Source organism: Anoplopoma fimbria, chromosome 24 (assembly GCF_027596085.1).
Source record: "Anoplopoma fimbria isolate UVic2021 breed Golden Eagle Sablefish chromosome 24, Afim_UVic_2022, whole genome shotgun sequence".
NCBI lineage: Eukaryota > Metazoa > Chordata > Actinopteri > Perciformes > Anoplopomatidae > Anoplopoma > Anoplopoma fimbria.
This window is the reverse complement of record NC_072472.1, coordinates 19574931-19599058: the sequence shown is the minus strand read 5'-3', so window position 1 is coordinate 19599058 and position 24128 is coordinate 19574931. Positions and strand designations below refer to the sequence as shown.

Here is a 24128-nt window from a genome sequence, read left to right as displayed (position 1 = left end):
CACACACACACACAACCCCCCATCAGCCCTCAATACTAAATATATCCACCTTGTGTTGATGTACAGTAGATTTACAGTATAATCCAAACTATCTGTTGAGAATTACTCAGTTCATCTGCACAAACACTAAAAAGCTGAAACGTGCGCACTGTAGCATATTTTACCATCAATATATCTGTTAATTGTGTTTTAAGATAGTGTTCCTCAAAATAAGACCACATTTCCCATAAATACTGTTGCTTCCTGTCGAAAAGAGGATGTTACGAGCTGCCCATCTTCCCCTCTGCTGGCCTACCATAAACATTTGTTTTCTCCTACACTTAACAGAATATGATTACCGTGATGTTGACAACAACACCTCATATTACAAATACAAACCCAGAATCTAATAAACGCTGCATATTTGCTATTCAGACATTTCTTACATCCTTCCAACCGCTCCTCGAGTCTCTGATCATCTTTTGAGGATGAACTTACCTCAGATATCTTCTGGAACTGTCCGTTGGCCTGGCTGCATTTCTCTGCTGTCTCTAGTGCTACCTTGTAGTTGTCCACAAAGGCCTTGTACACGCCCAACTGGCTGGCCTGTGGAATATCAGAGAGAACAAGATACGTTAAGGTACAGGAGACAAACAGCTGGTGTGAAACAATGAAAGTGGCATGAACCTTATCTTGTATTTGATGTTAATTGATTTAAAAGGACAATTCAGATCCAATGAGCAACTGGTTTACCGTCTAATACATTTACTATCAAAACACAAGTCTGTCATGTCAGGTAACCACAACATAGTGAACCGAGTACAACTTTCATTCACCTTCAAATATCATTTCTGTACCTTCTTACATACATACTGTCAAGCAATCACATTAAAATTAATACAGGGCTCTGGCAGATTAATTCATTTACATTTCCATCAGGATTTTTACCTGAAGTGGGGGGTTGAAAATTATGCTGCAGTCCCTCTTTGGCTCTATCATCATACATTAAGTGATCCCCCCCCCACCACACACACAGTAAAGCCAATGCACGAAGGCTAATCACATTCCCATAACCCTGCTCTGTGCAGTCCTCCTGACTGAAACAGATTCACTTTCTCTTTCCTCGCCCCTTTCATTAACAGCCCCTCTCTGCTGCGCTGTATGTGCATTGTAACACAAGCTGCAGACCAGCGGTGCATGAATATGCATCCTGCTACAGCCATGCTTGAATGGCTAGGCTGAAGAGCTGACTGCAGCCTATTAAAGCAATGAGATTGGTTTCAATTGAATAGAGTGAATGAGTAAGACTTGCTATTTTTGTCCTCAAAGCCCCCCTTCCTCCTATTTTCATTTCCTCTCCTTCCACTTCCCTCAGAGTGTGAAGAGGGGAGACGTCAGAAGAACCATCCGGCCTCATATGACACTTAAAAGATCGTGTTATAGATCAATAGACTTCATAGGAACATATGACAGAAAACAAAACAAATAGCCAACAGTTATTTTGTGATTTAGTCATCTTAGCACATCCTGACACAAACACTTAGCCACATAACGACTAACACAGAGAAGGACTCAGCCAAACTAGTGTCACTGTCTGTATATCATCTCTTCATAATTGTTGACTTTATCATGTCAAACCAAAACCTTGGATGGAAGAGAGAAACCACCATGAGTGGGATCACATTTCCAAAGATAGAGGATTTGTTAGTTGGCAGCTTGACGTTATCACAGTATTTCATAAGTTCACCTCTCCAGAAACGCCCGTCACTGCGACGCAGGACTTTGAGCAACGCATCGAGCACAGCGCCTACACTTCAAACAAGATCACGGGTCAGAGTGGCTGGTGGGAAAACAACAGCTTGTGTTTGAGAGCGTAGGCGGGAAGGAGAAGATGAGGAGGGAAAAAGAGAGGGAGGGTATGAAACAGAAAGAAAGAGGGGGGGGGGGGGGGGGGTATTGGAGTCTTGACTGGAAATAGACATTTTCTAGCACTTCAAAATGCCTTCTAACAATACCTGATGCATGATTCTATAGCTCTGAATGCAACACACAGAACATAGCCCAACCTTTGCTGGAATTTTTTTCATTTTTTTCATTTTAGAGGATGCAGAGGAATTGTATAGTTATGTTCCTAAACCAAAACAAATTTAAACAAAGCAATAACATATATAACATATATAGTATAATAGCTATGCAGTAAAACACTGATTACAGCTAACTACTCAACGCTTGTCATAAAAGTTGTAAGCTGACATCAGCATGATGACTATATAGCAAAAGCTATATCTGTATTCTGGACATGCTTGACTACAGCAAAGTGTCTTGCATATTGAAATCTGAGTAAACAATTATTTTCACAATCAAATATTGTACATGCAGCACTCTGTATTCTCTACTATGGCCACAGTACCCCCTGTTGCCAAAATACATTATCCCCCTTGATCTGCAACACGCAAACGACAGTCAGTTGCAAACATGTCATGTAACTAATGATGCCGATTCCATCAAACCGATGAGATTTCACCACAACAATCACTCTCCGATGACCAGCATCACAGTGTGGCCACAGCATAAGTCATAAATAAATCACAGTCTAACAGTGAAATAACCTTGACCCAAAATTACCTTGACTTCATTTCATGTAACCTGAATAACACACAATAATCCAGTTACAAGACTACACAGCAGACATTTGTGTCCTGAAGAGATGAATGAACAAGACTAACAGTCATGCTAGCATCTCTGTGAGGCTGTACTTTCGCACAGCGATGCTTTGAGCTAAATGCTAACATCAGCTTGCCTACATGCTCACAATGACAATGCATGTTAGCATGATACGACCATTTGTTCATTTTGACTAAACACAAAGTACAAGTGAGGATGATAGTGTATTTGGTCACAAATTAGACTTTCGACCTGATTATTGATGTTAGATGAAACCGGGTATGGGATCCAGGATCTCTCACATTATTAATATTCATCCTTAGGGGGATCATCAATGTCTGCACCACATCTCATGAAAAATCCATCCAATAGAAGTTGACATAAAGCCAAAAAATATCAACCTCATGTGGCGCTAGAGCAAACAGTAGGTCAGTAAGTCAGTAGGACTCATCTCGTTTTGGAATGCCTAAATATATCATGAATAAAATTCCATGGCAATTCATCAAAAGGCCGTAGCAAGACTAAACCCTTCCACTTTCCAAATTATCCAAGCCCCTGGAATGCCTCAAGGGACTTTGATAACTTGGTCGGTCAAATGCAATCCTGGCATTGACAGGCTGCAGCTGAGCCCTGTCTGAAAGAGGTGAGAAAAGCTGGAACTGTGGCTGGCTTCTATTTCCCCCGTCTGCCTGTTTTCTGTAACTCTGTCCCTCTTTGTTTCTCCAGTGGCCTCCATGCTGCTGACATGGAGCAGTAGGGAGTAGACCAGCTAATTACACTGCCATCTGTACCCTCACACTGCCCCTCTGACTAAATGTTTAGCTGCCTCATGACATGCTCACATATACGCAGTGCAGATGGGAGCTGATGACTACACTAATAGGTGTCACTTGGTGGTGCGACTCCTGGGGTCCACAGAGTAGGGAGGCCTGAGGAAATACTTATTTAACCACTGAAAAGGATTACATTTCTACATGAGAGCTCTGTTCATTTTATCTGCTTCTAAATTGAAGCTGACGTAGCTTAGCCAATCATTTTTTAAAGATTTTCTAACACATGTCAAAGCTGCTCAAAACAAAAACTATATATATATTTTTTTATTAAAATTAACACAATTAATATATCACCACAAAGAATAAGTGACAAGCTTAAGAATCAGACCAGACTTCTAAAGCTAACTTTCGGTAATCTCAACACTCGTGCATTTAACAAATTGAGTAGTTACAAAAAAGTATTAAAGTTTGATAGCCAGCTCTAATTAGCCGTTTGTGATTTAGACATTTACTGCTAACAGCAACATGACTGGTTCATTTCTGTGGTGTTGTTACTGTACATTTTTTATTTGCCCCTAAACTGGTCAGTTTTGTGTGGAAAAGTTAGCTAATTAGCTAGCTAACCTTTGTTTCTTTGGTCACCTAACTGTCTTGTTTTAAACACATATGAGTTAAGTACTGAACAGTAGAACAGTAGCTAGTAGTTACAGATGAAGTGGCTAGCTAGCTTAGCTCGTCTCAAACCAGATGCTAGTTAACAGAGTGCTAAAGTGAGAAAATCGGCTAAATAGAAGCCATTTCCGTTGTTTCTTTCTTTAAACTTCACCTTCAGACTATTTTATCCGTTATCTGTAATACCCACTGAATAAATTTGAAGCCGCAATCCTCAAATCATAGTGTGCTGCTGCTAATATTAACCTTTGCTGACATGTTATTCAAAAAATATCAAAATGTACCTGAAACCCTTTGTGAGATGTTTAAAATAAAAAGTGAAAGATGGCAACATGGCAAAAAGCCCCGTCTTATACTAGAATAAGAGAGACATCCTCATAATCAGGTTCCTCATAACTATGGCATGAAATGTACTCAGTTATTCAAGCTGAATTGTGATATGCATCTGTCAAACCCAAAGTCTGGTTAGAATGTGTAGCTGAGTCACTGAAGTGTGGTTGAACAGAGCAGAAGCATGTAATTTTACCTTTACGTTTAACCTTATGATAACAAACTGTGGGACACCTTGAATATTCTAGAAATATATGGTAAAAACTGCAATTGAAGATAAGATCAGACCTGCAGTCTAACTGTATGCTAAGATTAACGTTAGATAACGTTAACAACTTCACACATTCACTTTTCTCTCTAAAAGACTCTTGTCTTGGTTCTGAGGAGGGTATTTGTCTGAGCTGGCATGACACTTATTCTTGTGGTCTAGTCAAAACAACAGCGGTTACATGATTTGGCAAAAGTAATCTCTCATAATGGGACATCTGATTAACACCCAGCTAATTAGCAAGAATAAATTACGTCTCCTAAAATCCAAACAAATGGTGCAAGCTGAAAGGGAGGAAATGCTCAACTGCTGATCCCACATCAGTCAATCACATTTATCTGGTTATTGTCATAAAACTTAAAGGGAGGTTTTCAAAAACTGCATATACAGTTCTCATAAGTCAGTGTCAGGCTAACGAAGTTTCCTGTGTGAATGTGTAATAAGGTAATAGGCTAATAGGTTTTTCAGTCAACTAATGAATTACAAATTTAACATCAAATCCACAACGAAACTGAATATGTATTGGAGTGGAATGATGTTAGGGAAAGTATTAATTTATAACTTATAAGTTAATAATAATAGTTTGTTGTTCTAATATCTTTTAAAAATCATATCACAAAGTAAGGCTGTAAAAATCACAGTAATAAAAGTTTAGCTGGATGGCAAAAAAGAAAATATGTGAACCTTATTAGTGGTATATATATATATTGTATATTTTCAGTTAACAAAATGGCTGAAATTATATTTTTATTCTCCATTTTCTGTGGTATTGTTCTGATGTTCATTACTGTGAAGAACCCAGTTGTTCCTGTCAGGTAGAAGAGGCTCACAGACGTTCACTAACACTTTCCCTAAATAGAGAATTTGTTTGTCCGCCTAGTTTCCAGTCCAGGAAAATAATAAACCACAATATTCTGCCACCACAGTGGGACGTAGTCAGAGTGAACTAACAGGACACAGTGTGTCAGGGTTTATTTACACTACTGCTCTCGGTACCAAATAGTTCAAATTGGCCATTGAAGATAACAACTTTTACTTATGACTGCCTCTACACTTTACACACTGAATGGGCACACAACCATGTAAATGTAATCTCTATGTGGATACATTTTTCCTAGTCAAAGTACAGCTTCTTAACATCCCAGCTGAAAGTGTCTATTGCAGCATGTTGCGTCAGCTGGTCTACAGTATGCCAATCAAATGTAATGAGCATCTACAACAGACACACACACCCTGTTCAAATTGCATTATCCACTCACTGCAAATGTGACAATGTAATGATGTAACACAGAGGGAGTTCTAGTCGAGGCCTGGAGCCTGGCTAATTCTAGACACACACACACAACACACAACACACACACACACACACACACACACACAATGTACTGAGAGCGCCTGTTTAAGAAACATAATCCAGCGCAAACATGACGGCGTTATGGATCGGAGGCTGCAACATTTTCTGCTAATGCACTCAGACCACAGACACGGGAGAGTACAGACACCCACACACTCACATGGAGTGTGATTTAGACGAGTGATTCACAGAGTAAAAATAGAGTCTCACAATTTTCCCTCATATAAGTGTACCCTGCAAATGATCGGAGAGGGAAAGAAAGAAAAAGACCCACACGCTGTAGTTTCTGGCCCTCGTCAGACTCACCAGCTTCTGGAACAAATGTCCCACGGTGACCTTCTCGTCCCACTGCTGGATGTTGGGTAAGAGGGCGTCGTAGAACTCCTTGTGGATCTCAAAAATGTCCTGGATTTTGTAGAAGATGGTCTCAACCTGCTGGATGGTCAGGACGGGCTGCGAGGTCGTGGCCGTGGCTTTCAGAGGACGCATGGGCTGGATGATCGGAGACAGACAGACCCAGTGAAAAAACAACCGAGGTCAAACCTTGAGTATCTTTCCAAAAGGTTAACTACGCTAACAATATGAATACCTAGAAAGCAACACATCATAAGTCAACTCATTTTATGTTTCTTCTCCGGCAATTTCAAAAAGTATTTGTTAAGATAAGTTATGCAAAGCATTTCACTATGGCAGAAAGTTCTGATAAAATGGGTTACGGTCCTGTCTAATTTAAGAGCAGACTTTGATTGTGACTACAATTTGAGGCAGTTAATTGGCCAGTCAGTGGCCTAATTGGTCAAGTGCCTGGAAAAAAGGATCTTTATCTGTGATCTTTCCATGCGTCTCCCAGGGATAAGCATTGTAATCTTAGCCTCTGTGCTCTGCAATTGGGTGACTGTCCTCCCTGCAGTGCCGTTTCTGACCAGTCAGATTGTATGCCAATTCAGTTTATCATAGATATGTTCGGAGTGGACAGCGTGGGGAGGGACCCTGAATTACAGTAAAAACAAAAACGCTTTCACGTCATGGAAACAGACATTCCCTCTGGCTGATGATGAGTCAGCCTCCCGCTGGTTGCAGGGGCTTGTATGAAGGCAAAGCATGAAGCTGAGCAGCCCCCATCAGGTCTGACAACAGTGTTATCTCCATTTATTTTTCCAGGTTATAAGCTCCATCATGTGGTTATGGAGGCTGCACAAATAGAACATTTTAGTTGTTCGAAATTATACCTTTTTTAATTTAAAACTAAAACAGACAATTTACTGGTCTATATTAACAAATGGGAAAGTCAATATTTAAATAGGTACTGATAATAACCGATATATTATGGTCCCAGGCCATGCAGGGGAAGGGTGTTCCTGCATATTAACAAATGGTCATTCTTAATACAGCTATTTTTGTGTGTGGCATCGCATTGATATTGATAATGCAGGAGCACCTGAAAAAAGTGATATTCAAATGTCCTCAAAGCTTTTGCCCCCTTTTCATATCTATAACATCTGATTTATTTACACATCTGATGTTGAGGAACCAGGAGGAAAGGAAATGAAAGGACCTTTCAATTTCCACCCTAAAAGTTATGTTACCAGACAGAAATTCTGCCATAGTACTTGTGCTCTTCTTGAGTCTACATCCTGATCCCGTCAGCGTCTCAGTTATGTGTATCACTTTTTTACATCTACAACATTGAACCAGTTCCATTACTCCTTTCATTTGGGCTATTTGGCAGGTGAGAGGAATTATATTTGTTCTCTGTCTTTTTGAAGCACAGTGAGGGGGTTTGTTAGGAGTTTGTGTCTGAGACAACAAACTATATACAATGGACTTGTCTGTCTTCCTTGCCATGAGTTACCTCATCAGGTATTAAAGGGTAACTTTGGTATTTTTCAACCTGAAACCCATGTTTTTTGTGTTTATGTGAGACATTTCTTGAGATCGGGTATGCTGTAAACAGGCTGTAAGGTTATCGCTTGGGGCAACTCCTCACTAAAAATGTAAGTGCACTAAGAGTGCTCGTTTTTGCCACTGATGGGATCAGATTGTTATTTTAAGTGTCTGACAACATTATGAAAAGGACCCTACAGGGAAATAAAATGTCTGTTGTGCGTCATGTGACTGGAAACATAAGTTAAAGTTAGTGTGAGTGGAGTTCAGAAAGGTTAGCTTTATGTTAAATTTAGCTGAATTCGATAATGTGGAGGTTATGCTAGATTTGAGTGAGACAGGGTAAATCAATCTTATATTTGTGTTCCTTGTCCTTAAATTTAACTTTTTTTTTATTGCATGATGTGAAATAAGTTATTGCTAACAGAATGTGTAATATATCTTTGTTGTTTGGTTGGATTGAAGCAGATAGTGTTTTGAGTTTTACACGGTTTCATTTTGTTGCGTCAAACTCTGTTCCCTCATCGTACAGTGTTTTCTTACTGTTAAAATGATAGAGCCCCCATTGGTGGTTAGGGATAAGGAGTGGTTCAGGTTTAGAAAAACTTGTAATCTCTCTGTAGGGTCCTTTCCATAATGTAGGAAGACACTAATTACAACAACTAAGTTGGATGTACAAAGTGGACGTATATTGACAAGGTGGAGTTGCCCAAGGCTGTTAAAAACCGTTTAGCAGCTGCCATCTGCAGCACCCTACCTGAATACCAGACCAATTAAAAAAATTGTTTAACACCAGTCAGCCGTTTTCCGCTACACCAAAAGATCCAAGCACAAGCAACTGCTGGCTGTCTGTTATCAGCAACAGTCTGCCTAGACTTTGTCAAATTCACCATCCATAATCTCTATCATGGAGTGTTGACAAAGGGGGATATCAAAAAAACAATACAAAACATTGTGCGTTTTGTTTAGAAGTCCTGACTGTTTTTAATTTGGCAGCGTAAACTAAAACCTGCAAAATAAAAGAAACGCATTTTAATAAAGTGTGATCACATTGTATGTTTTAAACATTCTGTCAATGTGTGAGGAAGTGGAGGAGGACAAGAACAGACTCTTTATTGGACGAATTGTATAATGACTTGTGTCGTCACTGATGGTTCAAAGAGAAGGAACTGAGAGATGGACCAGATTTCTGCCAGTAATCTTTATTTATTTTTTTTACCCGATTGACTGACTACTGACTACAGCTTTTTGTGTGGTGACGTTGCACTATAACTGTTGTGTGACTGTCTGTGCATTGCTATACGGTTTGATGTCAAACTGACTTAATGTTGGTCAAAGTGCATCGTGTGGTTGAGACCGGCAGGATATGAAAATAAAGTTGCTGAGCAGTGGGGAAGCATGTTCAATGAGCAATGCAGGAAACTGCAGCGACTGTTGTCTTGCTTTCAGTTTGACCATTATCCACTAATAATGCTGACAGCTCACACTGGCCTGCTCCACTGGAACATGATGCATGCTGCATGTGGTTTTTCCCGAAAAATACGTCCGTGTCAGAAAGGGAAATTATCTTCACTCCAGCTGCTTTATTTGCACTGTATGTTAGTGTGTGTGTGTGTGTGTGTGTGTGTGTGTGTGTGTGTGTGTGTGTGTGTGTGTGTGTGTGTGTGTGTGTGTGTGTGTGTCTCACCAGTAGCAGGGCCTCCAGCTGGTTAATGTAGATCTCCTCGCTGGCCAAGAAACCAGACAGCACCAGTTTCTTCATCTCCAGTCCTTTCTCTATGTCTCCCTGCAGAAGAAAACAGAGCCGAATGTAATAGCCCATAACACATGTAGTTGTACATTTCATACAAACAAGGATAATTTTTGGTAAACTACTTGTATCCAGGATTAATTTCATCACAGGACAATGACTCAAGCTTGTTTCCTGCATGATGCCATTGCAATTACCACATCAGGTAAACATGAGAACAAGACACACACATACAATGTGTGTAGAAATGTTTATTAGCAATTCAAGCTAGTCTAAAACCCGACGTAAATGGCTTGCTTCCTGTGGGGAAATCTTACTCCTAGGGCTTCCAGGCAGTTATTGTATTTTGACTTTAATATCAGGGAAGTCCCGGAGTGAGTGCAAAACAGGAAGCACATAAACTTTTAATCCTTTATTAAGGAAAACATTAGTCTGAGTAAGAATTCTTCAAAGGATAAAGGTGAGAAATGTAGCTGCAAGCAGTTAGCTAGAAAGGTTAAACTGAGGTGAAATATTTGACAGTTATCATTCATCTTTCTGCTTATTCCGATTGAGGCAGATTTACTAATCCCAGCATGCATTGGGCAGAAAGTAGAGAAATAGACAAGGCAGACACACCTTTTTTTGTATCGCCAAGTCTATATATGGCGATATATATAGATATATACATCTATCTATCTATCTATCTATCTATATATATATATATATATATATATATATATATATATATATATATAGATATATCTAGATATAGATATATACATACATATATACATGATTCACATTATAATGTAAATGGCAAAAAATCCACAGTGGTGTTAATATAATCTCACAGTCCTGAGTCCTGACACTATTTATGAAGCATATTCAAACATGTGCTGACCAAAACAATTAAAATGTGTGACAGCTTCACAATGCACACTCATTTAAATATTCCTCCATAATAAAACTGCGTATCCAGTTGCTCAACAGTGAATCAACAGCTGTACAGCTGTTCAGGCTGTCATTCACGCGTCCATGCACACAGACAGAAGTCAATAAAGTGGAGAATCTTAGCCGAAGTGACGTTGAAGTGTCATATGTGCTTTAAGGGAGGCCAAAGAACAGCCATGAGAGCAGAAAGGAAGATTAATTATTAACACGACCAGATCCTCACAATGATATCAGCACACCACCGCTGCCTGATAAGACAAGGAGGCTGCCATGATCTCATTGTTTTAACCCAATCATGACTGACATCCACCTTCTGACACTGATGTTATCCCTCAAGACAGGAGGTACACTGTGTAGTCATGTACAGCATATGTACACAGTATATCCTTTTCTTAATTACAGGAATATTAAGAAGTTGATTTAGAAACAAGTTTACTGGAGAACAGCAGAGAATTAGCAGGAAATATTTAGTCACATATTCAAATTCTGTGATAACTCTTTTAATTATGTGGAGGAAAGTTTGTATGTCTTGAGCAGGGTTTAAATGCTGGTATTTCTTTAGAGAAACTGAAAGAAAAGTTTCCTTCTCACTAAAACTCAGCACAAAAGCAGCACTAGAGATGAGTCGCATTTCCTCTCCAGACTCTTGAGATGCTTCTCTGATATGGAAGTGCTGCTGCAGGCTCATCATTTATTTTAAGCACCACGAACCATATGTGAGTCCACATCTCCCGACAACTTTGTTTTAATAAATGTCATAGTGCTTTGGTTGAAATTACATCCCAGGGCTACTTCTTCTGAGACATGAGGCCAGACCTGTGTACTCTTCCTGACTCTTGACCAAACAAAGGCATTTTAGCGTCAAAGTAAACGAGTATGTGTTGGTGACGTGTAGAGGTTAACTCCTTCAGTGACAAACATGTCACAGTTAGATGAAGAAGAAGAAGAAGAAAAAAAAAAAACTGGGGAAGGAAGGGGAAAACTGTTTTTTCCCCCCAACAGTGGGAATATTTTCCCCTCAGCTGTACAAAGAGCTACTGTATGGTGAGAGGGCAAGATGAGAAATACATGAGCGGTGAAATTATTTTATTTTTCCATGGCAACCTGCTCCTGTTTTGTGCACTTTTCAGTTACTATCTTCATAGAGAAAAATAGCTGCATGCTTTCTTTTATTACTTTACTGTGCCCTCTGCTCTTATTCTGTGTGATAAAGGAACTGATATCAAGAATGACCGGCAACAACACACTGCAGGCAGCCCTGCCATTTGTCAATTCATCTAGTGGGAGGAGTACACACACAAACACGCTAGAACACACTTACACACGAAACACATGCAGGCTTCTTAACAGACAGAAGTTACTATTTAAAAAAAGACCAGCAGTTTTTAAAAGCAGCAGAGTGAGAAGACATGTGCTTCAGAGTAGCTGCCTCATCAAGCCACGCTGTCACACCAATGGCTGTCACACCAATGGCTGTCTCACACACACACACACACACACACATACACATACACATACACATACACACACAGCAGTGACGCCACATCACGGCAAACACACCAATAGCACTTTCCACTTTGCTATATATAGCCAAGCTTTCAAGTCCGGTCAGGGTGTTAGCCGGAGAAGTGTGTAAAGTGTGTGTGTGTGTGTGTGTGTGTGTGTGTGTGTGTGTGTGTGTGTGTGTGTGTGTGTGTGTGTGTGTGTGTTGTGTGTGTTGTTTATCCCCTGCATCCGGCTGTCCAGCCGCTGTCTCACCTTGAACTGTCTATGCATCGGAGTGATGGGATCCAGCTCCCCATCTCCATATCCAAACACCTCCTCCTCCTCCAGCACCCTGTCCAAGTATCCCAGCACCTCCTCCTCTTCCTCCTCCATGATTATTTCTCTTTCTTTCCTTCCTTCCTTCCCTCCTTCCCTCTCCTCTCTGCCCCCCGAGGTTCCCTCTCTTCAGGGCCTGCCTGGACACATCAGTGTTTTCCCCTCAGAGCAAGTCGTCTGGACGCCGATTGAGAGAGAGAGAGAGAGAGAGAGAAAGAGAGGACCCCGCCTACACAACCCCACCCCCTTCCTCTGCTGGGCTTCCTGGTGTGAGTGTGTGCATGTGTGTGTGTGCAACACAGTGTTCCACCTCGGTCGATGAGGTCTGCCCTCCTCCACGTCTGCCCCTCCCCTCACAGCTAAGCTATCCAACCACTTCCTCGATGGCTGCATAGAGCACTTCTGTCTGCGCTTCGCCCGGAGAGTCAGTGTGCTTCACTCTCTTGGTCTCTTTCTTCCGTATCTTCAGGCAAAAGGCACTTCCTTGGGACAAACAGTTTGCTCTCTCACAGTGTTAAGAGTTGCTCTCCTTCTATCCGACCATTGTGTCTTTATTGATCTGCTGAGAGCCTTGGATGTGGAGCTGAGACAAGCTAATGTGCTGCTGGTGCGGCTGATTCTAATTACAGGTCACATAGTTCAACGGGCAACAGCAGTTTAGCACAAGCAGAACATGGGATGGAAAATACTGTGGAGAGAAAAAGAAAAAAAAGCGACTCGTGTGCACCAAGACGACAAAATCAATAACTCTGGATACAAGAAAAGGGAGTGATTGACTTGTCCCAATCCAGATGTGATGATTCAGCTATGAGTTTGAGTGTATCGGTGAATAAATACAGTTCAGTCGTCACCACTTCTCTCCCTGCTACTGACCCTTAGATGCCACTTTACAGGAAGTCAGCCTCCCTCCAGATTTTCTCAGTTTCTCCGGCCAGCTCTTCAGAGTGTCCCACAATTCATCTGCTATGGCCATTACCGCAAAACTAATCTTGCAAAATCTAGGCTAGCTCCTCAGGTTGCTAACCTCCTAGCCTATATTATATATATGTAGGTCAAACTTATTTTTACAAGCACAGAACTTCGAAGTAAATAAGAGTAAATTCATGCTTGTGGCTAGAAATTCTAGGTCATTAATATGGGTGGAGATAGAAATATATAAGAAAGAGGACAAAGGAAAGAAAATAACGTCAGATCTAAAAAAAGAGAATGGGGAAATAAATTATAAATAAACAAGGAGGATAAAAAGAAAATTGAAAAAACAAAAGCATGAAACTAGTCAAGTCCATTTTATTTATATAGCCCAAATCACCAATTTGCCTCATGCAACATCCTCTATCCTTCGACCCTCCATTCAAACAAGGAGAACCCTTTAAAAGTAGGGAAAAAAGGTTAACCTCAAGAAGAAACAGTGGAGAAACTATGGTTCTGAAGCATCCCAGAATACAAAAAAAATATCTATATCTTCTAAAAATATCTCCAAGTTAATTTCACTCTCATGCATGTGATTTACAAACGCGCTGCTCATGCTGAATGTATGAATCTTGGCATGTTGGTGTCAGCGTTGGCTCTCTCATGTCAGCGGATGAAAGGCAAACTCAGCGGAAAGAAAAGGCTGTCTTAACAAGGCGGTGAGGAGATGGACGACTTCAGTGGAAATAAGACTTTTATAGTCCACGTGGCTGCAGCCTCTGACGCTAATCCTCCACCAAAAACAAACAATCTTTTGCAGTTTCAAACCAGCTGGCACTACGAAATGCTTTTCCTAAATTTGCTTTTAAAGTGTAGTGTCCAGTGGATATAGAAAGGACAGGGTGAATAAATACAGAATATGCCACCAGAACTACAAATCTAGATTATCCATTGCAACAATATGCCCATCATTATGCACATAATCATGGCTTCTTGAAGGTGGAAGGATTTCATGCTCTTTTTTTTAACTTGGTACTGGGAACCTCAGTCTACAATTCTGCACATTTCTGCAAAAAACAAACCACCACTATTAAAAATGGCACAGCCCTTCCATCTTTTATTAAGATATACTGAACATATTTAAAGGTATTATTTTCATAATTTATTGCAATTTTCTTCTTTTCTATTCCTATGTTTCTTGTACATATTTTTATAGCATTTTTTCCATATTTAGATAGTATTTATCTTCCATTCTATACATAGGTTTCTTGTAAATATTTGATAGTATTTTCATATTTTTGTAAAAAACAAAAATATATACTATATTTATGTTTCATCGCTTTCGCAATACTTTTAATTTAATTAAAATATCTCTTCCTATGTGTAGGTTATGCACCAATATATCAAAGCAAATGTGTTGTATATCGGAACCTACTTGGCAATAACTCTGAAAACCGTGTTAGGTTAAAAAAACTAACAAAAAAAAAAGATGGCTATTATTAAGGATACTTGATTCTAGCTAGCCTCTAGCAACAAGTCATCAAGCTATTCCTTCCTTCTCTTTATAATGGTTTCATCATGTGAAAATGTCCTGTCTCAAATATTCTTACCCAAACTGTCCACTAGATGGAGACACAATTTTACTTATAGGAGCTGACCCCAGCACAGAGTGACTCACTATGAATTCAAGAGAACAATGAGCTTAATAATTCATAAAACAACTGCAATGATCAAGGCCACGTTGTATTTACATTACCAAGATTATACAGTGATAACAGAGCTGCTTGGAGAAGAGATTTTTAAAAAAAAGAGCCAATGGGAGAGAGCACGCAGACTTTAGGAGCAAACAGAGAAAGAGGGAGCTGTGAGATTCAGGATGGAAAAGGTGATCCTGAGGAATTGTTACAAAAGGTGTCAAGAGAGAGAGGGCATTTACCAGGAAAACTACATTTCTGTTTAATGTGTTATGGAGAAGTATGAAGGTATAAATCATATAACAAAAGTCTGAGCCATAATTCTTTCAAGGTTTTTCATGCTGCATGTCAAAGCTGCTGTGACGTGTAAAGGGAACGCCTGCTAGCCTCTTTTTCTCTGTGTGTGTGTGTGTGTGTGTGTGTGTGTGTGTGTGTGTGTGTGTGTGTGTGTGTGTGTGTGTGTGTGTGTGTGTGTGTGTGCGTGTGTGCATGTGTGTGTGTGTGGGTGTGGGTGTGTGTGGGTGTGTGGCAGGGTCGGTTCAGGTCAGGGTCAACACGCCTCCCGCTGAGCCTCCCCGGGTGCTAAAACACCCGCACACACAGTGAGACACACACAAGTGGTCACACAGGACGACACAAGTCACAGTCATTCACACACAGACACTCACACCCACACACACAAAGCTGCAAGGCATGAAAAAATCCCTGCTTAACCCTGACCTACTGACATGAAGGAGGGAATGAGTAAATATCAGAACGCTGAAATATGCAGGTCAAAGCAATTTGAAAACTTTCAGCGTTTTTATATCAGTGCTTTATTGCAACTATCTACCAGTGTAATGACAATGACCCGATATATTTCTATTTAATGATAGCTTTTTGCATCAGCTTTTCTAAATAACTGGTGTGTGGTTGGACTTAACTGTTAAAATCAACAGAAAACTATATACTTTTATTCCCTGCAGCAGCAGTTTGCCTGGAGTAAACCGAGAAGGCCTTGCTTTTCTTCTTCTCATGCGCAGTGATAGCCACTGTGAGGGAATAAACAGAAACAAGAGTGCCACCTCCGGTTTCTAATTTCTAAATTATGCACTGTGAGGTACAGTAATACACTGAAACTAAAAATATAAACGGCCCACATCACACCAACTGGTGAACAAATAAGAACTACAGCGTTGTGAGCTATATTCTGCATTGACACAGATTGGCAGACTGGTGCTGCTGCCGTCAGGCCCCATCTGGGTCAGTGGTTGTTTCCTGCTGCTCTGAATGCACCACCTGCAGTGTACTGCAGGCCGTCCAGCCATTGTGGCTAATCGCTAACAATTAAACCGGGTCTAGATCCGGAGGCTAACTTCGGGACGAAAGCTACTCCTCCTACATCTAATTACAAGGAGAAACACTGGCTGATGACATGTCAGCTTTAACTGTTATATATTCCCAACATGATGTCATAATATAAAACATAATGTAAAACTGTTTTAAAAGGTTATAATATTTAACGTTTAGTCAGCTTTAGGTTTATGACAATGTCACATGATCGTCGTACATATATTGACAGACGGGTTCACTTTTTTTAGTATGTCTCAAAACAATACTTACCACAACGCTGTGGTAGCGACCTGTCTTCCACAAGCAGCCACAAGTTATGCCATAATATATGGGACCATTATTTCGTAAATGAACATCATGATGTATTGAGGAAGACTTGAAACTAGAGATTGAGACCATAAACTCATGTTTCTCACTGTTTACTGAGGTAATAAATCAAGTGAGAAGTAGGGTTATTTTCTCATTGACTTCTATACAATCTGACTACTTTTTGCATCTAGAGGAGTCGCCCTCTGCTGGCCATTAGAAAGAATGCAAGTTTTAGCTTCCCTTTTCAGACTGGACAAGAACTCTTCAAATGTACAAATGGGCACGTGAGTATTGAATGAAGATGGTTTTGAAAAACAATTCTGTAAAAGAATCTGATATTTGAGAAATGTCTGTTAAGAATTTTAATTTGAAAAGTTAAGCAAGGATAATGTGACTTTGGATAAAAATGTTTTACCCCCCAAAAAAGGAAACTCGTGTGGAATACTGGACTCCGGAAACAGGCACCAACAAAGAATAACAAAAACAGTAGCTATACCAATAACAAAATCAAAACACTGACCAGTGTATAAACAAGTGATATAATTGTCTGCAGTGTAGGAATTCAGTCTAATAACTTCATGTGCTGATACTTATAAAACTACCTTCAGGCCTTTCAGGATATTTACATATTCTCCTTTAGAAACTCACCAGGAGGAGAACTGCACTTGAGCTAATCAGTCATTTGACGTGTGATCACAACCTGGAACATCCAGCCTGTGATTTATGTCTCGTATACAAATGCGTGGTTGCTCTTACCCCTGCCAGCAGGCCGTCTGGAGGTGTTGGGGACACCGCCTCTCCGTCGTGCCCCTGGGGGGCGCACAGCTGGGGCGACATGGTGGGCGATTCATCTATGTAGGGCAGCGTCTCTGAGCCGTCCTGAGACTTGCCGTCCTCCGCTCCGTCCCCCTCGTAGCCATCTGTGTTGTAGTTGAAGTCTGGAGGGCAGAGCAACAGAGAGATGGAGATTAGCATTTCACAACAGAGGAGAAGGCCGTCGCTGAGCTCCAGTGACTCACGACCACCACGACTCAGTGGGAACAAAATAGTACTTCTTCAATGCTATTTTTGCAAACATGGATTCTCCTGTTACCCACCACTTATTGTGGCACTACACATGTGGCAAAAAACAGTCTAGCACAGCTGAACTGGTTTCAGGGCCAAACTATAGAATACCACAGCCCTTTTTCTCTGTTTCTCCGTTTTCCCTGATCATGTAGCTCCAATTTCAAAAAAATATGTGAGCCTTTTCCACTGAAGAAGGCCAGCGGTGAAATACTTCTTTAAAGATAGACATCTAATCTATCCCTGTTCTGAGGATTCTACAAAGCAGCAAACTCCACATGTAGCTGTCTTCCTTTAAGTTTGATTTTGTGTCTACGTATCACAGTCTTTGGGTTTTATATATTAGGCTTAGTGTCGGTATTGAGGTCGATATTCATGGCCAGTGACAACGCGGGCGTTCAGGCCTGAGTAACAGTGACAGCTCCAGTGGAAGGGAACAACGCAGACTCCGAAACGACTCCTGCCCTGCCTTCAACAAAACACTGTTGGAGGATAAGAAAAAGGCATGAGGAGATATAAAAAGCCTGTGTGACACATAAAAATGCTTTTTAAATCTGATGTCTTATTAGAGAGGAGAGGTGTCTCAAGGATGGTGAAAACCAAACACATACTATAATGAAAAGGAGCGTAATTTTTTTTACTGTAAGTAAGCAAGTAAGTAAGTAAAACAAAGGTGTTTGCGAATGCTTACACACTACAGATAGTCCAAAAATTTTTTTTACCCCGACGGAATACAAATCCCTTTGATCTATCTGATCCAGTAGAATAGGAGTACATGCACCAAAGCTTGTGTAGCTTTAACAAAAAGCCATACAGCCAGCTGTATGTGGGAGGTGTGTAGGTGAGCCTCTCTGACTGCACGTAGCCTCAGCTGAACCACTTTAAAAGTACAAATGTGTGTGAACCCACCATTGTACAGACATGAATGTGCTGAAGAGTTTGTGTGTGTGTGTGTGTGTGTGTGTGTGTGTGTGTGTGTGTGTGTGTGTGTGTGTGTGTGTGTGTGTGTGTGTGTGTGTGTGTGTGTGTGTGTATTAGAATACCACACAACTCAAACGAGCCCAGAAAAAAAGAACTAATTCCAAAATAAAAGCGGGGTTCGATTCCCATGAGACAACACACGTCATCAAGCTAATGTTGATGGACACGGCTGTCACCTTCTGACATGCACTTAACTGTGCTGGACCGCCCACCTGCCAATCAAAAACAAAAATACCCTCCGTCTGTTGGTTGCATGCGAGTATGTACGTGGACCATGGAGAGTCACAGCTACCATATGGTTTATTTGGAGCTGTTGGACAAATAGCTCTCAAACAGTGCACTTGGGTCTTAGCTGACTTAGTGAAGCGTGCACAGAAAACAGTGACAATGTGCTGAAGCGCTGCAAGAAGACACGAGTAGAACATCAGGCGTTAAGGCTAAGAGGGGGGTTAAAACACTGAGGTAAGGACATTTGTCCAGCTCCAACTGTGCTGTGACCGTTCCGGAGAAAAGATCTGCAACTGTGTGTGTGTGTGTGTGTGTGTGTGTGCGCGTTTGTTTTCTCGCTCTCATCCATCTGTTCCCTCTCTGACTCTTCTGTACACCTTCTGGCATCCTGACAGGCTAGTTTGTCCCAATCTGTTATATTTGTGAGTTAATGTGAGCATGAGAAAAAACAACAACAACAGAGAACTGTTCTTGTTATCCAAGATGTTATAAAACTCAACAGAGCACCAAAATCCCCTCGTTTCCTGCCAGCACACGGTCAATGTTTCGTCAACTCAACTGTGAGCTGGAAGGATGGATTGATGGCACAGAGAGTCTCACATGGTGCACTCAACAAAGAACTGGTGTCTAGACGAGCACCAAGGTCTGTTCCCTCTTTTACAAAGATGTAGGCCATGATCCCTTTCTATTTGCAGAAACATCAATAGGCAGCAGGAATCATTCAGAAATGCGGTGGCTGCTGTGTACAGAGCAGAGAGCCAGTCCATCACGGGATGCAGAGTTGGAACATTGAAAGACAAAGCAGAGAAAAAACGGCCCATGCACAGCCATCAGTGTGCACACAAACATGCACAAGCTGTGTCCTTCTAGATAACTTACAGTCGCCTCGAGACAGAGACACAGAGGGAGGATGAAGCAGAGACAAAAGAAAAGAGTGATTGTGAAAATGTCCCAGAACAGAGGCGAGCGAGAAGACGGAAATAAAGGTTGTGTACTCAGCAAAACTCGGATTAAAGCCATGTGGTGTAACCTGGTTAGCAGAAAACACCACGTATGCTGGTCGCATCAGTTTCAAACTAAAAGGGGGACATTACAATTAAATGCTAAATGACTCCTCAAGCAATTATTACTTATGGAACATAAAAGACGGCGCTCGTGATACAGGGAAAATTCTAGTTACAAATGTGTTTCCTGTATGGAGTTGAAGAGCAGTACACTGTAGATTTTATTTGGCGACATCAGATAACAAAGAGGAAGAGAGCTATAAATAGAAGGAGTGGATGATATTATTCAGGTCAACTAGCTTATTGGTTCTCTAGGAATTCACAGCAAATTTATGATTGAGAGATTGCTTCCACGTGGCTAGATGCTAACTGTGCTAACGGCACGAACAGCAACCGCTCTGACGGAGCTAACAGTGTTGAACTGGAGAGTGGACACTATGCTTCCATGTTAATGCGGTCAGTCAGGACAGCATCAGTAATTTCTCCATCAGTGTGTATTATCTGATTACAATTTTTCAAGACACATAAGCCCACAACCACGGGTAATATCTGTAGAGGACATAATTACTGTCACTGTAATTATAACACTTGTTTGTTGAGGTCACAGGAGATTTACATTTCTACACAGTGTAAGTAACATCATCTGTCTAGAAAGTGTGCAAACACTTAACAAGCAAAGGCTGAGAAGCTGCGCGAGTGTTAATGGTGTATGTGTCCAGACAAGAGAAGTCAACCACACTGCTGTCAGCTACAGCAGTGTGGTTGACTTCTCTTGTTCAGTGCGTGTTTAGAGTGTTGCATTCAGGGCCAGTGGAGCAGTGCTTCCGAACGTTCTAGGTTTGTGTCGCCCTAAAAGAAAGATATGTTCACTATGGACACCTCTGCATGTTCGTATGTCTACAAGTACGACTGTTCAACCAAAACTGTGTCATCTTTCCAAGATTGGTGTATTTGAATGATTTTTAGAGGCCTGAGAAGGTAAAACCATCCAGTTATTTGCTAGAGTTAAAGTAAAGATGAGAAAAGGGTTTTCCTTATGCGTAAATATGTTTTTTTTGTAGTTTCTTATCCTGTTTATCATTTTGGGACCCCTTGAGATGTGACTCCTTAGGGGTGTGCCCTCCCATATGTCTCTATATAGTTTGATAAAATTATATTTTATTGTCTGAACGGGAGCTCTGTTATCCATGTCTGTCAAAGCACTGTTATTCTACACAACTTTTTAAACGCTGCTCCCAATAATCTATAAATAAGTTGAACATTAACGTCTCTGAAAAGGAATATATTCTTCCTCTCTTCGCTTCAGATGTCTTTGGTTCAACAAAAAGATTTTCCTAGACAAGATGCAAATGCACATTAAAATCCTCACCATTACTCTGCTGCATTGTGTTTGTGTTGTGCTGTTCAAACCCCCCCCCCCCAGTCACAACGCTCACATGTTTATCTGCACTCACTCTGACAGGCCCAATGTCGGCTGCCTCCGTCGGGTAATGCACCCTGACAATCCCTGCGCGTGACAAACAGGAAAATCAATGCTGCGCTGTCAGTCCACGGAGAGGGAATTTTTCTGCGGAGAAGATTCATCAGCCCTGACGCGTTAATACTGTTCAATAGAGCACCCAAAAAACCACACACATTAAACAGGGTTTAAACGGGGACGAGTTCAACATGACACGCGATTAAACAGGAGATAAAGTCGGGTAAAAGGATCTACTTGCAGAGGAGGAAGATCCTATTGAGAAATCAATACAGCCTCGGACTGGAACATCACTACAGTGGAGTGGACCTACGCAAGGCTGTCCAGATCTCCACACACACACAAATCTTTCACACACACACTGAGACACACACAGAGGAATATCACACAACAACCCAGAATACACACACACACACACACACACACACACACACACACACACACACACACACACACACACAGACAGAGAGAGAGAGAGAGAGAAACCACACAAGCAACCACAGGGACACCAGACTCACCATCGCTGGAGATGAGAGAACGAATGAAACACGTGGCCCTGAAGAAGGAAGTCATGAATTCGTTGGCGAGTGTGTGAACGCTCCTTCACTCCTTCACTGGTAGATGTCCATGTCACCAAAACAGTAAGGCAAATATTATTTTACAACTTAAGTCCCACTGGTCCCGTATCTACGACCCAAACTCAACACCGCGAGCTGCTTTGAAGCCTGCTCAGGTGTACCACAACAACATTGATACAGAAACTGGTTTGGAGCTGCTCCTAGTTAAATACTTCCATTGTTGTGTTCCTTTTGGATATCACTCATTCAAATTAAGGTCACAACGCTGCATTCAAAACCACCCGCAGCCTAAGAGGAAGCAACAAACTCCTGGGCACAAAGTGCACTGCATGCATCAACTTATTCCTCCGTCCTCTGGATATGGTCAAGTCGCTAAATAAAGATGTTGTTTTGGTTTATGGGTCACGTAGCCATTCAAGTCAATAGTGCGGGTGCATATGCATGAATTTTAGGTACACTATGTGTACCGTACTACGAGGAACTGGCCAAAACTGGGTTTCTGGTCCAGAAATGACCAACAACATAAAGGAAAAGCCAACTGCCTGCAGACAAATGTCACTTATCAGGAAGCAGGCTGTGGAGTTTTTACATTTGGAAAAAATTCAAATCATGTTGTTGCAGACAAACACAGCTGGGAGTCTATGACTACAACATACAAAAACCCTGTTGTGCTGTTTTCAAATGGGGAACCAGGTACATCGTTCAACAACATAGTCATTTGTAAATATAAATGGTACAATGTCCAATTAAAAAAAAAAAAAAAAAAAAAAGAGACATGCATTGTCATTCAGGAGCAGAAAAAACACTTTCTAGACTTATGTATGCTTCTATTGGATCTCATCTCTTTTGAGAAAATGTAGCTGTATATTTGATGTCAGCTGTAGTAGAGAGCTGCACTGTAGATGTAGCCGCAGAGGTGAACAGAACTCACAGATATATCCTTTTAAAGAGGTCCTACTGAGTGAATATACACAAAGGGTCAGTATCTAACAAACAGACACAAAGTTGACCTTCATGGCTGACCTGACTGTCACTTGGAACCCAGTGCACGTGAAAACATGTTCCTTCAGTGCCGCTAAAACGCTGAGCTATAGTTGATGATTAGTGTATCGTAATCTGAGCTGAGAGGCCGCCAACGGAGACCACGCCATTCAACGCAAAACAAAGAAAGTTTAGATTTAAATGGAGATTTAATGTTGTATGCTGTGGATGTACCACGTTGCCTATGCTGAAGTGCTGACACTGAATCATGACTCCTGTATCCCGATATGTAGTCACATATCGGGATACAGGAGTCATGATTCAATATATTGTGATGATATGTTGAAAACTATCATATTATATACAGACCACATCACAAATTGCATATCTTATGCCTTCAGACCAGTGGGATCTGCATTTGTCCCTGTAACATCCAACATCAACTATCAAATTGATTGTTTTTAAGAATTGATACAGTTTCACAAAATATAAAATCGAAATGCTGAAGAGTATTAATATTTTCTTACACCATAAGCTTCCACTTCATAATGAAAGATGTAACACTTGTCTTCCCATCTGCTGCTTTGACCTAAGAACAGTCTCTACCAGCTACTAGTACAGTATCTAAATTCATTTCAGTAAAGATACTTTAGTTTGAATACAAACACAGCTATCTTAACTGACAACATTAAATCATACTATTAGTTTCCCTTGAATCTCAACTGTGGAATATCATGAAACTATTTTGTTTTTTGTGTTGTGATACAGCTTAACACAAAGATGATTTGCTCCATTCTGTGCAATTGAAACAAATACCGTCAACCGTTATGAATATTTAGCTAAAAAAGCTTCTAAAGCATGTCCAATTGTCTGACTGTCAGCTCACTGCATTGCATTCTGGTCTATTGAGACTACTAGCAGTGGAGAATTTTTTATCTCCACTTCTGTGGATTTCATCAAAAGTGTAAAATGTCAGTGTAAACACAGAGATTGATTCTGAGGGATTGACTGCAAAACCCGACATTCCCACCGATGTGTTATTATTCTGAAATACTGAAAAGGTCACGTTATGAAACTTGTGACATAATCTCCATATGGCCAGTAACTCACAGGAGCAGGGTTAAAATAAAACAAACAACAAT

At 40.8% G+C, this 24128-nt stretch overlaps 1 protein-coding gene across 2 annotated transcripts in view; it reads right to left on the bottom strand.

The window, feature by feature from the left end:
• abr (ABR activator of RhoGEF and GTPase) overlaps positions 1 to 24128 on the bottom strand; it is a 119051-nt gene that overhangs the window by 58035 nt on the left and 36888 nt on the right. The window contains exons 2-5 of one of the 2 annotated variants that reach the window (XM_054625310.1): positions 17429 to 17610; positions 9612 to 9710; positions 6347 to 6532; positions 478 to 585 (exon numbers count right to left, since the gene is read on the bottom strand). In XM_054625310.1, coding sequence (XP_054481285.1) covers positions 478 to 585; positions 6347 to 6532; positions 9612 to 9710; positions 17429 to 17610 — 575 coding nt within the window. Of the gene's footprint in view, positions 1 to 477; positions 586 to 6346; positions 6533 to 9611; positions 9711 to 12365; positions 12562 to 17428; positions 17611 to 24128 lie in introns of those variants that run through there. The other variant, XM_054625311.1, reaches the window with a different exon arrangement.